We start from the raw sequence: 16967 nt of genomic DNA, 5'->3' as shown, positions 1-16967 counted from the left end.
ATAATAATATTCAAGATAATAACCAAAAACAGCAAAATTTCCTTAAAATTACCAATTCAAGGGCAGAAACCCAACAACAGGTTGTCCGATTCATCTGAAAAATTCAGGGCAGATAGATCTTCACCTGATGAACAGTTTTACCCAATGTCAGATTTGCTCTTAATGCTTTGGTTTTTGAGTATAAACAAGAATGTGTCCATAGTACACGGATGCCCCACTCGCACTATCATTTTCTATGTTCTGTAGACCGTGAAATTCGGGTCAAAACTTTAAATTTGAATTAAAATTAGAAAGATCATATCATAGGAAACATGTGTACTAAGTTTCAAGTTGATTGGACTTTACCTTCATCAAAAACTACCTTGACCAAAAACTTTAACCTGAACTTCACACTATCATTTTCTATGTTCAGTAGACCATAAAATTTGGGTCAAAACTATAAATTTACACCCCGCGAAAATAACCCGCTATACGGTAAGTTTCAAGTTGATTGTACTTCAACTTCTTTAAAAACTTCCTTGACCAAAAACTTTAACCTGAAGCGAACAGACGCACAGACGTACTAACGGAGGCACAGACCAGAAAACATAATGCCCCTCTACTATCGTAGGTGGGGCATAAAAACTGTATTTTACCCCTATGTTTTATTTTTAGCCATGGCCGCCATCTTGGTTGGTTGGGCGGGTCACCAGACACAATTTTTAAACTATGTACCCTTATTATGATTTTGGCAATGTTTGGTTAAATTTGGCTCAGCAGTTTCAGAGGAGAAGATTTTTGTAAAAGTTAAAGATGACGGACGACGCTGGATGCCAAGTGATGAGAAAAGTGGCGAATTTTGAAAGTGTCTCAACTTATTCTGTATATAAAATTCTTGCTCAAGTTTCTTGTTTACAATGGGTGTATGTGTATTAACTTATTATTCCTTAAAAGAGACAGTTAGGTGCCCATCAACTGCTTAAACTTGGGGGGGAAATGTATTTGATTATATCTAGTTTTGCTGCAAATTGAAGACATGACACCGGTTAGGAGTTTTGTAATTATATCAAATCTCTGAATTCTTATTTGCTGCATGTTCAAAAAAAAATTTATAAGTAAAATCCATGCAAGCCAGAATTTGGTTTTTAGTGTTTTGTTTTTATACGACCGCAAATTTTGAAAAAATTTTCGTCGTATATTGCTATCACGTTGGCGTCGTCGTCGTCGTCGTCCGAATACTTTTAGTTTTCGCACTCTTACTTTAGTAAAAGTGAATAGAAATCTATGAAATTTTAACACAAGGTTTATGACCATAAAAGGAAGGTTGGTATTGATTTTGGGAGTTTTGGTCCCAACATTTTAGGAATTAGGGGCCAAAAAGGGCCCAAATAAGCATTTTCTTGGTTTTCGCACTATAACTTTAGTTTAAGTTAATAGAAATCTATGAAATTTTGACACAAGGTTGATGACCACAAAAGAAAGGTTGGGATTGATTTTGGGAGTTTTGGTGTCAACAGTTTAGGAATTAGGGGCCAAAAAAGGGCCCAAATAAGCATTATTTTTGGTTTTCGCACAATAACTTTAGTTTAAGTAAATAGAAATCAATGAAATTTAAATACAATGTTTATGACCACAAAAGGAAGATTGGTATTGATTTTGGGAGTTAAGGTCGCAACAGTTTAGGAATTAGGGGCCAAAAAGGGACCCAAATAAGCATTTTTCTTGGTTTTCGCACCATAACGTTAGTATAAGTAAATAGAAATCTATGAAATTTAAACACAAGGTTAATGACCATAAAAGGAAGGTTGGTATTGATTTTAGGAGTTTTGGTCCCAACAGTTTAGGAAAAAGGGGCCTAAAGGGTCCAAAATTAAACTTTGTTTGATTTCATCAAAATTGAATAATTGGGGTTCTTTGATATGCCGAATCTAACTGTGTATGTAGATTCTTAACTTTTGGTCATGTTTTCAAATTGGTCTACATTAAGGTCCAAAGGGTCCAAAATTAAACTTAGTTTGATTTTGACAAAAAATGAATCGGTTGGGTTCTTTGATATCTTGAATCTAAAAATGTACTTAGATTCTTGATTATTGGCCCAGTTTTCAAGTTGATCCAAATCTGGGTCCAAAATTAAACTTTTTTGATTTCATCAAAAATTGAATAAATGGGGTTCTTTGATATGCCAAATCTAACTGTGTATGTAAATACTTCATTTTTGGTCCCGTTTTCAAATTGGCCTAAATTAAGGTCCAAAGGGTCCAAAATTAAACAAAGTTTGATTTTAACAAAATTTAAATTCTTGGGCCTCTTTGATATGCTGAATCTAAACATGTACTTAGATTTTTGATTATGGGCCCAGTTTTCAAGTTGGTCCAAATCAGGATCTAAAATTATTATATTAAGTATTGTGCAATAGCAAGTCTTTTCAATTGCATAGTATTGTGCAATGGCAAGAAATATCTAATTTCACAATGTTGTGAAATAGCAAATTTTTTTTTTAATTAGAGTTATCTTTCTTTGTCCAAAATAGTAAGCAAGAAATATCTTATTGCAAGAGTTTTTTTTAATTGGAGTTATCTTTCTTTGTCCAGAATCAACTTAAATCTTTGTTATATACAATATACAATGTATATTCACTTTTTACTACCAACTGATAAATTTAAATAATCTTTACCATTCAGTGATAACAAGCAGTTTTTTTACATCTTAATATTTTATGATGTATTTAAATGAGTAGTTATTGTTGCAAACTCCATTAGAATATTTTAATTGAGATTAGTTTTGGAATAAGGGAAAGGGGGATGTGATTAAAAAATTGGGTTCAATTTTTCTCATTTGAAATTTCATAAATAAAAAGAAAATTTCTTCAAACATTTTTAGAGAGGATTAATATTGAACAGCATAGTGAATTTCTCTAAGAGAAAACAAAAATTTTAAGTTCATTAGAACACATTCATTCTGTGTCAGAAACCTATGCTGTGTCAACTATTTAATCACAATCCAAATTAAGAGCTGAATCCAGCTTGAATGTTGTGTCCATACTTGCCCCAACGGTTCAGGGTTCAACCTCTGCGGTTGTATAAAGCTACGCCCTGCGAAGCATCTGGTTATTTTATTTTTTGTGATGGCTTATTTGTTATTGATTGTTTGCTTGATTTTATATCCTTCATTTGTTTACCCTTTTATTTCACTGGTATGAATGAAATTATCAGAGCTAGTTGAATTGTAACACAAATATCAGCAGTTATAATATTAGTTATAAATGTACATTATATATGCATGTTGTCTTGTATTAGGAGGAAATAAAGTATGATAATAATGATGATGATGATGATAACATTAATCCACATCTTCTTTTTAAAATGAAAATGATTTTTGATATAAGAAAAAACTTAGTTTCATCAAAAACTAAACGAAGGTAACACAACTAATCGCTTTTGTACAATAATAATATCTGAAATAAAAATGTGTCTGAGGGTAATATCTAGCTTTCTACAAAGACAGAAATAAAAGCTGAACAAGCAATGGTTATATATAAAAGTTTTATTATAAATAATCATGCAATCATTCAAAATCATGGCAAGAATTGTAATGTAACAACATGCAATCAAATCAGTTTGGATGCAAACCAAATAATACATGCATAATAAATACTAAAACGTAAGTATTGGTAACCTTAATTGTTGAAAACATTTAGGATTTATCATGACTATCTAGTGAATCAATTTATTTCCAGCAATCTATTTAAAATAGTAAAATATAATTATTAATTCTCTTCTATTAAAATTATGAAAAAATATGATCTAAGGGAGACTATCAGGACAAATATTTGCATAAATTTGCAAAGAACTAATAAGTAATTTATTCTGTACTTTTCTCACAATTTTATAACTTCTTCTTTTCATAAAAATGGTCAGATTTCAGCTTACAAGATAAACACAAATCATAATCATTTTCAACAATCCAGCAAATCATGAAAATTTACAAAAATGTTTTCTACTTGTATTTTAAAAATTGAAATGTATATCTATTTTAACATCAAAATTGTCCCTGTTTTATTCACTAAACAGTGTTTTCAGAGAATACTTGTGATATCTTCAAAATAAAGCTATCATATTAAATAGTCCTAAACTTAATACTTTATTTGAATAAAAAAACAACAATGAAACAAAATAATGAAACAAAATAATGACAGGCAAATAACTTTAACAAAAACTATATAATTACATGACCTAATTGTCATGGTTTCCGTATATTTTAAAAAAAATCTGGGCTTTCCTAACTTGATTATTAAGATCTGTTCATGATCATTAAGGTGGTACCTAACTCTACTGGGAGATAACTCTGTAAAATCTGCTAAATGTTTTAATAACGTTGTGTTTTGAGGGAATATTAAGCTTTTCAATGATCAAAATAAGTGTTTGTCAAACTGCTATATAACCAGTGTAATTTTTCTGATAAAACGGTTGGTTCAAATTTTTTGAATTTTTTGTATTTTTGTCAAAGGGTCAAAGTAAATACTTTGTATAAATTTTATGAAAATTAAACGAGCCAAATTAATTTTAGTGAAAGTGTTGGGTACCACCTTAAATGTCAAGTGTGAAGTTCTATATAAATTCCCTTCAAGTGATTTGAATACTACATAGATTTGTCACACTTCGTTTGAATATCAGTGGCGGATCCAGAAATTTTCATAAGTAGGGGCCCACTGACTGACATAAGAGGGGGCCCGCTCCAGTCACGCTTCAGTGATTCCCTATATAAGCAACCAAATTTTTTTCCCAAAAAGGGGGGGCCCGGGCCACCTGCCCCCCCCCCCTAAATCCGCCTCTGAATATTTCAATGCTTTACAAAGTTAAAAGGTTGAATATCTCAGACTAAGTAACATTCACCAAAATCTGTTTTTTAAAGCAAGTAATAAGCACAATTATCTCAATTATTCTTCATAATTCGAAAATATTTCTGCAAAAATTGTGCATAATATTAGGCAAGAAATATTGACTGACAAGTTAATATTGTATAAATGATAGACTAGAATTCAACATAAATATAAAAATATAACAACATCTGACTAGGGATTAACTAAGTCTAAAAAACAAAGGAAAATTAAATTTTCATTTCCATAACAACCGTATTTTCATCATGCTCATCATTTATAATATCATCAAATTCTGCTGTCAAATCATCAGTGTACCTGTCATTTACTGCAGACCTGTCATTCAGTGAGGAGCTGTCGTCGTCTGCTACAGGTATAGGTGGAGGTGATGCTGGTTGAGTCATCTGACGATTCATAGCAGAACTACCACTCTGAATTAATGGAATACCCTGAAAAACAAAATACAACAGGTCCTTTCAGTTAATTTTGTTTGATAATTTTTTGGTATGTGAATTTTTATCAATCATCTTGACATAATTAGTAAACAGTGATATTCTTTTGCAATAACGTTTCAATAATAATTGTGATTCAGTTGAACTGAAAAAAAAACTTTATAGGGCATAAGGTTAGTTACACTAGAGAGTATTTCAAAACTATGCAGATGTAAGTCTTCCAGTCATTTATGTCAACTGGCCAGTCTATTGAATAATAAAATTATAGGACTTGGTGATTATGTTAATAGCCTAAAATATTTTTTTTAAATGTTTGATACTTCTTTGCATAATGAATAGTATGGGAACTGAGGAAAACATACATCGTCAAAATATATATCATGCCTTCAGAAAATATACTGTTTTTGTTTCATAGACTTGATAGAAGACTTTTGAAAGTTTGACATTCAGGACCAAAGGAAATCTCAGGTGGTCTATTTGGTATGTGTTTTATTTATTTTTGAAGCTCGTATAGTGACCTTTGTATGCTTAACTCAACCTTATTTGAATTCTTGTTGATTTTAAACTTATTGACAATCATACCACATCTTCATCTCATTTTTAATGTATAAGGAAGATATATATATATATGTTCATTATCTTATATTTAAGTTTCATTTATATATAACTTATGTAAAACAACAATCCAGAAAAAAAGAGATGCCAATACTCACGACATATTTCCTGAGCACAACTATTAATTCTTTACTGCTTTTCAATGCCACCACAGCCTATGGATAACAACAAGAAACATAACAAACAAATCATGTGTTTTAAATTAATAATCATACAATCTAACAAAACAGTTAGATCCTACTACACAAAAGCCCCTTTATTATAATATTTATCATTTACCAATGGTTTAATTTGATATTTGAGCTAAATTTTGAGAAATATAGATTATCAATTGAATGGTTCTTAATAAAAGAGTGTTTTCTCTGCTAAAATCTCCTGGAAAGGCAATATGCACCATAAATTTCTAGCAATAATTTCATATCTGAAGCAATTAGCATGATATGAAAAAATTATCAAACAAAAAAAGATGAATTGAAAAATGCCCAATTTGCATTGTGATAATGGATGAATATCACAACCATCAGAAGTAAAGTGTTGGAATGTTTCTTTTTAATTTCTTCATTAAAATTCTACCAAATTTGTAAAACTAATCAAACTGATCAAACTAGAAGAATAAGAGAAAGAGGAATAAATAGCAAAAAGAATTTTCAGTTATCTCCCTTTAACCATTCAGGACTTCAGTATAAATCTTTGTTTCATGCTGAACTGATGAGTCAAGCCTTTTAATATGGGGACGAAGTCCCCTATTACAGTAGAAAATTCAATAAAAAAAAATTAAAAAAACAGGAAAATTTCTTGAATTTTTCATTGTACTAATGAACTCAAAATCTTTCAATTTTTTTTGTCGCGTTTTCGAATTTCCGGATCGGCGCAGATATCTACTTTCATTTCCGGTCTTGTTTCCATGGGACTTTGAATGAAATGTATATTTATCAGTCTAAGAAAGGAACTTATACTAATTCTTTTAATAAAAAAAAATGTTTGTTATTACAAAAACGTTACCTGGTGACAGCGTTTCTTTGATTACATTGAATATGACGTCATAACTTAAATAACGTCACAACTAAAATCACTTAACAACAGAACCAAAATTGGAAACGTTACGGTATTTTCGTTTCTCTTTTTAACATTAAAAAAAAATCATGAGACTTCGACCCCATTCACAGGTAATTCCTGCCTCATATTATAACCAAATTTTTATTTTGTTTTTACATTGAGCTGCTACAAGTTAGGAAGAAGGTTGAGTGCCTGCAACTTTTATAATAAATGGAAAATAATATTCCATTCATTGTTTTAGTTTAATGTTTTTTGATTACAGATAGTTGCTTATATATACATCATTTGCTCTCTTGTGGAAAGCTGTGTCATTGACAATCATACAAAATTGCCTTCTTCTCATATCAATTATATGTATACTATCCATAAATCCTTGAACTAAATATTTCATTATAATCTATACATTTTCTGAAGCAAACAAATTAAAACTACCTCTTTATGTGTGATATCTATAAAACTTGTATCGTTAACTTTGATAATCTGGTCCCCAGCTTCCATGCCAACTTTCTCTGCTAGACTGTTCTGTTTGACAACTTCTACATATATACCAGGGAAATGTCGTGGACCACTGATTATACTGTAAATATAGCATAGGAACTTTAAAGGTTGTAATTTTATTCATTAACCACCATACTTAATTTATAATGGTGCCCCCCACATGTTTCTGCTGGTTTTTTTATATTCATACCAGTATAATACATCTCCACAAATAATTTCAAGAACGTTGCTAGAGAGAATACTTCTCACTTTTTTGTTTATTAAGTTTAAGATGCCATAAGTTTCAATGACAACATCTATAAGTAATCTTTTTTTTCTACCAACAAGGTTACTAATATTCATATCATGATCAGTTGAAGACATAATTATTCAATATTGTACAAGATATCGGGTCAAAAAAACTGAAGGTCTGTCATGAAATCAGGAACTTAAAAAAATCTAAGGTAGAGATTAGAAAGAAGGAAGAAAAATTGACCTGTTATAAAAAATCACAAAAATTGAGGACCACTCCTGTCTTGGTTAGGCTGTGGTAAACTCACAATACATGTGTAAAATGAATTACAAAATACTTTTTCAATAAAGTTCATTTTTTTTACTTCTCAACTCTAAGTATTCATTATCTGTCGTTTTACAAGTACATTTTTTCTGATGCTTAATTAACTATGTACCTATCCTAGTATATTATATTAAATATTAAAGACTGATATTCAGCTGATTTTTATAAAAGATAATACTGATGCTATTAATTGGCAATTTATATGCAAATTAAATAATCTTTTAATCATTCAACATCCAGGCAGATTAATGTGATTTGTTGATCAATGAATGAATAAAAAATATAGAAATTCTTTGAAAATTTAGATTCATTTGGAAAAAAAACAGATTTACATCAAAATTACAGTATAATGAAATACTGTTTGAATTCAGAAATTATCGCATGCATTATTTATTGTGATTTTGTCTTTTAAGACTAGAACATTTGTAGAAGGCAATTAAAATTTTTGCAATATTGAGAAAAATCCTTTTTTATTCATATAAGAAAAAATCAAAATGCAAGTTTAAATTATTGCGATTAAAACTCTGTCTGTGTCATTTTTCACAATAATAAAACCATCCCAATAATTTCTGAATTTACAGTAATGAGAACTTTGATTTACACAGATAGGTAGGTGGGATAGGTGCAAAGTCAAAATGAGTTAACAACACACTATAGAAAGACAACAGGGAATTATCTTACTGGTGAAATCTTGAATTATGTCACCAATAAAAGTTGAAAATCGCTAACAATCTCTGTAGGACGTTGTCAGATAGTTGTTTCATTTGAAATCATACCACATCTCCTTATTTTTATAATGACTTCATAGTTATAGGTCAATATTCATAGTATATATATTTATATTTAAGTTTGAGCGTGCAGTTTGAAAATTGAGAGACTAAAACGTCTACTTACCTACAACCAAGGGTTGGAGCAGTTCTCAAATTTACAAAGACCTTAACTTCCTCTCCTTCTTTGTCAAAGGAGCTGTTGGATTTTCTTCCACTGTCTCTTTGCTATAAAACACATATAAACATTTCTTATTAACAAAATATTCTCCAAAGAAATTAATAAAAGTAGCTTACGCTACTTTCGCTCAATGTATGTGTTTATATAATAATTTGATTGAATGTTACTTTATGAAAATATTTTTTAAACAACCTAAAGTCATCTTGAATAAACCTGCTTAAAACTAGTTATATGTTTTACTACACTGATTAGATAAGATACATCAGAGAGCTAGGTGACAGTAAGTGTTTTTTTGTTGTTACATGTGTGCCACGTATTTAAACTTTCATCAATTAAAAAATATCTATAAGCTTGTATGATTATGAGTTTTAGATTTATGAGTTTGACTGTCCCTTTGGTATCTTTTGTCCCTCTTTTGAATGCTGAATTTGGTATTTTAATCACATGAAATCAAATATCCAAGAAAACAGAAGTTTTCTTTAATCCATGAAATATGGTACCATCTAAAATTTAATTAATCCACAGTAGCATAAAAACCCAATTACCGATCTTCTCTTTGAAGCCTGTTTCTCTACGTATTTCCAAGTCACATCATGTTCAGCTTTACTACAAATAAACATACATTTTAATATTATAAGTGACCACCTGTAAATGCAGAAATTTTAGTGTTTATCAATGGAAAAATTGCTTCACAATAGATACATGTAGCACAAAAATAAACACTTGCATTTTAATTCTTGTATTATTTCTCTGCAGTGTTTACTGGATTGCTAATGATAAATGCTTTAAAAAAATACTGAATTTACTGTGATGCAATTATCATAAAATGTTTCAAAATTGCTGTAGTATAGAATGAGGACTGTTTACGAAGTTGAAAACACTGGATTTTGTTTCTTTATTGAAACAGGAACTGTCAGTAGCAAGGAGTTGTAGAGTATTATGTCACTGTAAAAGTGGGAAGTACATTAAGGAATAAATTCGGAATAAATTTAAGTATTATTAAATCTAAGAGTTTTTTGTGAGGGCTAGTTTTTTACTATACACCTTATCACTATTTGTAAATCTGTCCCTGCTGACCCAAATATATGCCCTGCTTGAACTATTGACTTCATACAACAATTACTTTTCCAAAGTGCGTCAAATATTTTACGGGAAACTTTGTAATGTCCAGTAATGGGGGACAAATATATAGTAATAAGGTGAATATTCATGTAACCAGTTAACAACATAGTTCTTTGTTTTACTACTTGTATAAAGTAAAATACTTACTCTCTGACAGGAAGCATTCCAATATCTACAAATTAAATACGGGTATTAATGTTTGAATTTTATGAAAGCATGCCTGTAATATCCAATATTAGTTAGATTAAATATAAGAAGTTGTGGTATGAGTATCAATGAAACAATTCTCTATCAAGTTCACAAATTGTAAAAGTAAACCATTATAGGTCAAAGTAACCCCTTTAGTGAGGTGCCTTGGCTCACACCAAACAGTAAGCAATATCATAAGGATAAGCTACCTTTTTTCATAAAATAAAAACCCACTTATATAGGCTGTTTCTTAAATCACACTGTTTTCTTTCATCAAATTTTTAAAGATGTAGCATTATATATACCTAGCAAGCATGCTCCCTATAGGGGACCTTGATTTATTAAAAGTTGTTCAAATTAGGGCTAGTTTATGCTGGTAACAATTCAAAAAGGTTTTGCTTTTAAATATTTTGTCACTAACCTCATCTAATGTTAAATGCAGAAAACTAAGTCATATAAAATACATTTACTTCTGTTAACAAATCATCAATAAAAATTTATTTTTTCATCTGGCTTTTCTTCTATAAAGCTAATTTATAAACTAAGGATAGGTTAAGATGGTTATAGAAACATAAAATTGAAACTGATCATGATTTTTGATAATTTTCCCAATATATAAACTTTTCAATGTAGACTTACTTGTGACTTTGAGTTCTATCTGATTATAAGTTTTAATAAGATTCAGAACTTCCTCATGGATGGCTTCAGCAATAGTAAATCCATTAACTCTCACAATCTCATCTCCAACCTGAAAAATAAACATAACAACTTAAATTCATTTAGCCACACTTTTTTTGTCATGCTTCAGCAATAATAACTTCCTTAACTCAATTCTTTTTTATTTCTAGCCTGAAAAAAGAACTATATATATCCTCATTGTTTTCAACAAAGCTACTATGTATGTTTCACGGTTACTAGATTGAAACATTGAACAAATTCCAACAACTTCTCATTGTCTCATACAAAATACTCATTCTTTAACTTTTATATACAGTATATATATATAGTTAATTCTTAAAAATAGTATTAACATTTGCCTTTCTCCTATCAATTTTCATTTTTCTTTTTATCTGTCTTTTATAATTTTTGGATACTATAGAAATGTCCTTGTCATAGTTTGTCTGTTTATTTTCATATACATGTATACAACATAATTTTTCAGTTCATATTGACCCCCCCCCTTTCCCTAGTTGCTCTTTATATTCACTTGGATTAAACTAGTGTATGTAAATGCATTCCAGATGGCAGACAGAGATTTTGGTAAAAATATCTTTTTTTGAAATCAAAAATAAGAATTTATTTAAGTGTTCATAAATTTAATGTTAAGCCTATAAAATAAATGGAAAGGTCACAACGCTTAAATGTATAATGTGTAAATGTATTCATTTACAGAAGAATTCAACCTGCAAAACATTGAGATGATATCTAGGCCATAATATAATTGACAACTTTTCATAGATTTTCATTACTGATAACTTTGATCCCATAACAGGTTAATTATTCAGTGAACTCCTCAATTGGCTTTTAACTTTTATGATGATATCATAATTTGAAAATCATCATTACATGACACTTTAAAAATAGACAAAAACAATTATATACCTAGTCAATTGGTATCATAGCCATCAAAAAGCATATTACAGTCAATCATTTCTTAAATAAAAGTCCTAGCAACCCCTTAAGGGGGCTGCGGGTCTAAATGATTTTTTTATTTAATATAGGATTTCGCTATATTTTTCTATAAATGAACTTTATTTTATACTTAATGGAAAAATGAAATAAAAAAATGGGGTCACAGTTCATTTACGCTCACAATCTGCCTTCAAAAGAAGCATACATTTTGGTCAATGTCCTTTTTTTCTGTTGATCTGATAGGAGAAATAACGGTAATATCAAAATAAAAAAAGAACTAAATAACAGAAATCGCTTAAATTTTACAATAATTTAGTTTGTGTACAGCTTATTCAAAACAACAATAAAAAATATAGGTCACCGATGATTTAAAAAAGATATTTCAATTTTAATGCCAAAAAATGGCATTTTTGCACCAAAGGGAGATAATTTGGAGCTTTTTCAATGATATCAACATTATAAAAGTCACCTGGGGTCAACACGAATTGATTTTTTGGAATGATTGTTGTACCATATGATAAAGTAACAACTACTAAAGGTAATAAATAAAATTTGTAATGAAAAATGAATGTTTATTTTTTTTCTAAAAATCTTATACCCGCAAGCCTCCTTAAAGGAATTGAATTAAGATTCTGTACATGTCAAAGAAGTCAATCAAAAAAAATCTAAACATTCAGAATATGCATGTAATACGTGCCACTGGTTAGTTATCCTCTTTCAATCAACCAAAACATAAATTCCCTCAATTGTATATTTTTAAGTTTAAATATAAAGCAAAACTTTATCAAACTGTCATGTTGAAGGTCTTACATTGACCTATAATGGTTTACTTTTATAAATTGTTATTTGGTTGGAGAGTTGTCTCATTGGAACTCATACCACATCTTCCTATATGTATTGAAATCAGCGACATATGCCTAACATCTCCTTTTATTCATATTTTAAACAGGTTGATTTTTTAAATATACAAAAGTGTTTGCAGCTTAGAAAATGATATTTGTGTTACTAGATATGTGTAGTAGTAAAATGACAATAACCTTTAATCCTTGTAAATCGGCCTGAGATCCAGGAGTAATCTGAGAAACAAACACTCCAATACCATGTTCAAATCCTGAAAAAAAAATGGTTGTGGTTACAAATGTCGAACAGTCTTTGTTATAATATCAAACTGCCATTCATCAAAACAAAGTATTATAAATTCAAACATTTCTTTTTTTTTCATGACCTCGCCATAGGCAAGAGGAGCATTAAGCCCTTGATGTCTGTTCTTCCAACTTCTGTCTTTTCATCTTTCTGGTCCACTTGCAATTGCTCTCCCACAGGAAACCCTTTTTAGAACTTGATGAGGCTGTTGGATATCAGTGTACAGTCCACATAGGTAACATATGGTGATTGGTGACTAAGAAATATAGCTTCCATAACTGCAACAAGTGCACGTGTGTTCTGTGATATTTTCCACTTGAGACAGTTAAATTTTGATATCAAAAGCATGAGGCTTGCTGAGCTTTTAAAATAACAAAAATTAAACTGTTGAGAATTGAGAAGTATTGTATTATACAAGTTTTAGTTGTTGAATTTGCTTCTGAAATAACTTAAAGTCTTTTATCTTTCCTTTTCAAAGGTTTGCAGAAGGTTGTGTTCTTTTTAAGTGACGTCATCAGGCTTGGTCGCCTTTTTTGGTGATATAAAAACACTTGAAGCACATGAAAACTTTTCAACACCCTACTTAAAAAAAAAGTTCAAATCTAGACATGCTACATGAGAATGTTTTTGTTGACAGTTGAAGTTGACAGTTACAAAGGACTTTTCATTAGTGTGTCATAGTTGTGATGTAACACAATCTGAGTTGGTTTTTGTTTTTTTCTTTTTGCTATCCTTTTCCTGTCTGTGCATCATCTGGAATCTTTATGAAAAAGGTGAGGTAATTCATTTTTTACAAATACGTTATATATATTACTCATGATTAAATATATTGAATTACCTCCTCTTACTGCAAAACCTAGACTTTCATTCTGTCGTCTCCGTAGATTAACAACTCGTAACTTTTGTCCAGCAGGTGGGGGTGCTAACTTGTCGTATTCTACCTGATGCTTTGGAGGAATGAGAGGCCTGAAAACAAAGTTAGAAAAATTAGAGGGGATACATCAAATGTGAACCTGATTCAATAAATTCACATTAGGCATCTACATTTAAACACCGCAGCCACAAGATCTGTTTGAAGAAGTTGTACAAAGACATCAATGTATAGGACATATATATGAGATATAAAAATGTATGATACCATAAAAAAAAATAAAAAATATTGGAATAAAATGTTTAATAATCATGATAATGTATTTATAATGTATTTACAATACCGGCAGTTTTCTTTTTTTAATATTACATAAATCAATGATATGAAGGAATGTTATACTGTAGAGCAAATTTAGGACCACAAATTCTTCAATGGGTGGGTTAAAACTATCCTTATGTGTTTACAAACTGAGATCAATATATTATAACAGTCACACATTTAACAAATTGAAATAGGTTAAAAGTTTTAAATTTTCTTTAATTTTCATTTCCATATGCTGGTTTTACCCAAATTTACCACTGTCAAATTTTGACATTTTAAATTTTAAGAGCCAGATTAATTTTACTTAAAAGTCTCTTAACTTTACAAATCAATAATATTGTAGCTGTATTCGCAAGAAAATATTTTGATAATAAACTAGAGGCTCTAAAGAGCCTGTGTCGCTCACCTTGGTCTATGTGAATATTAAACAAAGGAATCAGATGGATTCATGAAAAAATTGTTTTTTGGTGATGGTGATATGTTTGTACATCTTACTTTACTGAACATTCTTGCTGCTTACAATAATCAATTGGCCCAGTATTTTCTGTGGAAAATGTTACCGGTAGTAAAAATTTACAAATTTATGAAAATTGTTTAAAATTGACTTTAAAGGACAATTACTCTTTAGGGACCCAATTGACCATTTTTGTCATGTTGTCTTATTTGTAAATCTTACTTTGCTGAACATTATTGCTGTTTACAGTTTATCTCTATCTATAATAATATTCAAGATAATAACCAAAAACAGCAAAATTTCCTTAAAATTACCAATTCAGGGACAGCAACCCAACAACAGGTTCTCTGATTCATCTAAAAATTTCAGGGCAAATAGATCTTGACCTGATAAACAATTTTACCTCATGTCAGATTTGCTCTAAATGCTTTGGTTTTTGATTTATAAGCCAAAAGCTGCATTTCACCCCATTATTCTATTTTTAGCCATGGCGGCCATCTTGTTTGGTTTGGCGAGTCACGCCACACATTTTTTAAACTAGATACCCCAGAGATGATTGTGGCCAAGTTTGGATTAATTTGGCCCAGTAGTTTCAGAGGAGAAGATTTTTGTAAAAGATATTTAAAATTTATGAAAAATGGTTAAACATTGACTTTAAAGGGCAATAACTCTTAAAGGGTCAACTGACCATTTTGGTCATGTTGACTTATTTGTAAATCTTACTTTGTTGAACATTATTGCTGTTTACAGTTTATCTCTATCTATAATAATATTCAAGATAATAACCAAAAACAGCAAAATTTCCTTAAAATTACCAATTCAGGGGCAGCAACCCAACAAAGGGATCTCTGATTCATCTGAAAATTTTAGAGCAGATAGATCTTGACCTGATAAACAATTTTACCTCATGTCAGATTTGCTCTAAATGCTTTGATTTTTGAGTTATAAGCCAAAAACTGCGTTTTACCCCTATGTTATATTTTTAGCCATGGCGGCCATCTTGGTTGGTTTGGCGGGTCACGCCACACATTTTTGAACTAAGATACCCCAAAGATAATTGTGGCCAAGTTTGAATTAATTTGGCCCAGCAGTTTCAGAGGAGAAGATTTTTGTAAAAGATATATAAAATTTACGAAAAATGGTTAAAAATTGTCTTTAAAGGGCAATAACTCCTAAAGGGGTCAACTGACCATTTTGGTTATGAGACTTATTTGTAAATCTTACTTTGCTGAACATTATTGCTGTTTACAGTTTATCTCTATCTATAATAATATTCAAGATAATAACCAAAAACAGCAAAATTTCCCTAAAATTACCAATTCAGGGGCAGCAACCCAACAACGGGTTGTCTGATTCATCTGAAAATTTTACAGCAGATAGATCTTGACTTGATAAACAATTGTACCCATGTCAGATTCGCTCTAAATGCTTTGGTTTTTGAGTTATAAGCCAAAAACTGCATTTTACCCCTATGTTCTATTTTTAGCCATGGCGGCCATCTTGGTTGGTTTGGCGGGTCACGCCACACATTTTTTAAACTAGATACCCCAATGATGATTATGGCTAAGTTTGGTCTAATTTGGCCCAGTAGTTTCAGAGGAGAAGATTTTTGTAAAAGTTAACGACGCCGGACGACGAAGACAACGCCGGACGCCGCCGGACGCCGGACGCCAAGTGATGAGAAAAGCTCACTTGGCCCTTCGGGCCAGGTGAGCTAAAAAATGTAGGAAATTATTTTCATTTTAATATCTTTATGAAGCTCATCAAATTTAGTCTAATAGACATTATTTAGACCTTTTCATTTTATTACTACTGATTATTCTTTTTTATATGCTTCACTTATAATTCCAAATGACCCTTATTACGTGGACAAACTATTCATGACTCTATTGTACTTTTAGGGACATCAGAACTAAATTTTAAAAGGCATGAATAATTAACAATCTCACCTTAAATGCTTCATTTGAACTTAATAGTGAAATTCATTTGCCAAGTCAGGTTAATAATGATATAACCTCAATGAAATATTACATTTGCATAATGATTTATTTCAATTCAAAATTATATTTACTTTTTTAATTATCCATACAGTTCTTTCAAATTACACAATATTATATTACGATATTGTTTTAATAATTAACGGATATACCATTTGATATTGAATAAATTGTGAGTCTGTATTCCTTAAGGAATGTTCACATTATCATTTAATTTATCTGATAGATACCAATAACTCATCTCCTTTTATTATTTAT

General features: G+C 30.3%; 1 protein-coding gene across 5 annotated transcripts in view; it reads right to left on the bottom strand.

The window, feature by feature from the left end:
• LOC134685028 (harmonin-like) overlaps positions 1-16967 on the bottom strand; it is a 45674-nt gene that overhangs the window by 13370 nt on the left and 15337 nt on the right. For all 5 annotated transcript variants that reach the window (XM_063544380.1, XM_063544379.1, XM_063544381.1 and 2 more), the window contains 9 exons: positions 13905-14032; positions 12961-13034; positions 10931-11039; positions 10250-10274; positions 9526-9586; positions 8927-9027; positions 7411-7555; positions 6021-6077; positions 5174-5304 (listed from right to left, as the gene is read on the bottom strand). In XM_063544380.1, coding sequence (XP_063400450.1) covers positions 5174-5304; positions 6021-6077; positions 7411-7555; positions 8927-9027; positions 9526-9586; positions 10250-10274; positions 10931-11039; positions 12961-13034; positions 13905-14032 — 831 coding nt within the window. The remainder of the gene's footprint in view (positions 1-5173; positions 5305-6020; positions 6078-7410; positions 7556-8926; positions 9028-9525; positions 9587-10249; positions 10275-10930; positions 11040-12960; positions 13035-13904; positions 14033-16967) is intronic.

Source organism: Mytilus trossulus, chromosome 9, assembly GCF_036588685.1.
Source record: "Mytilus trossulus isolate FHL-02 chromosome 9, PNRI_Mtr1.1.1.hap1, whole genome shotgun sequence".
Taxonomy (NCBI): Eukaryota; Metazoa; Mollusca; class Bivalvia; order Mytilida; family Mytilidae; genus Mytilus; species Mytilus trossulus.
Note: the sequence above shows the minus strand (reverse complement) of the source record. Positions and strands in the feature narration are given on the sequence as shown.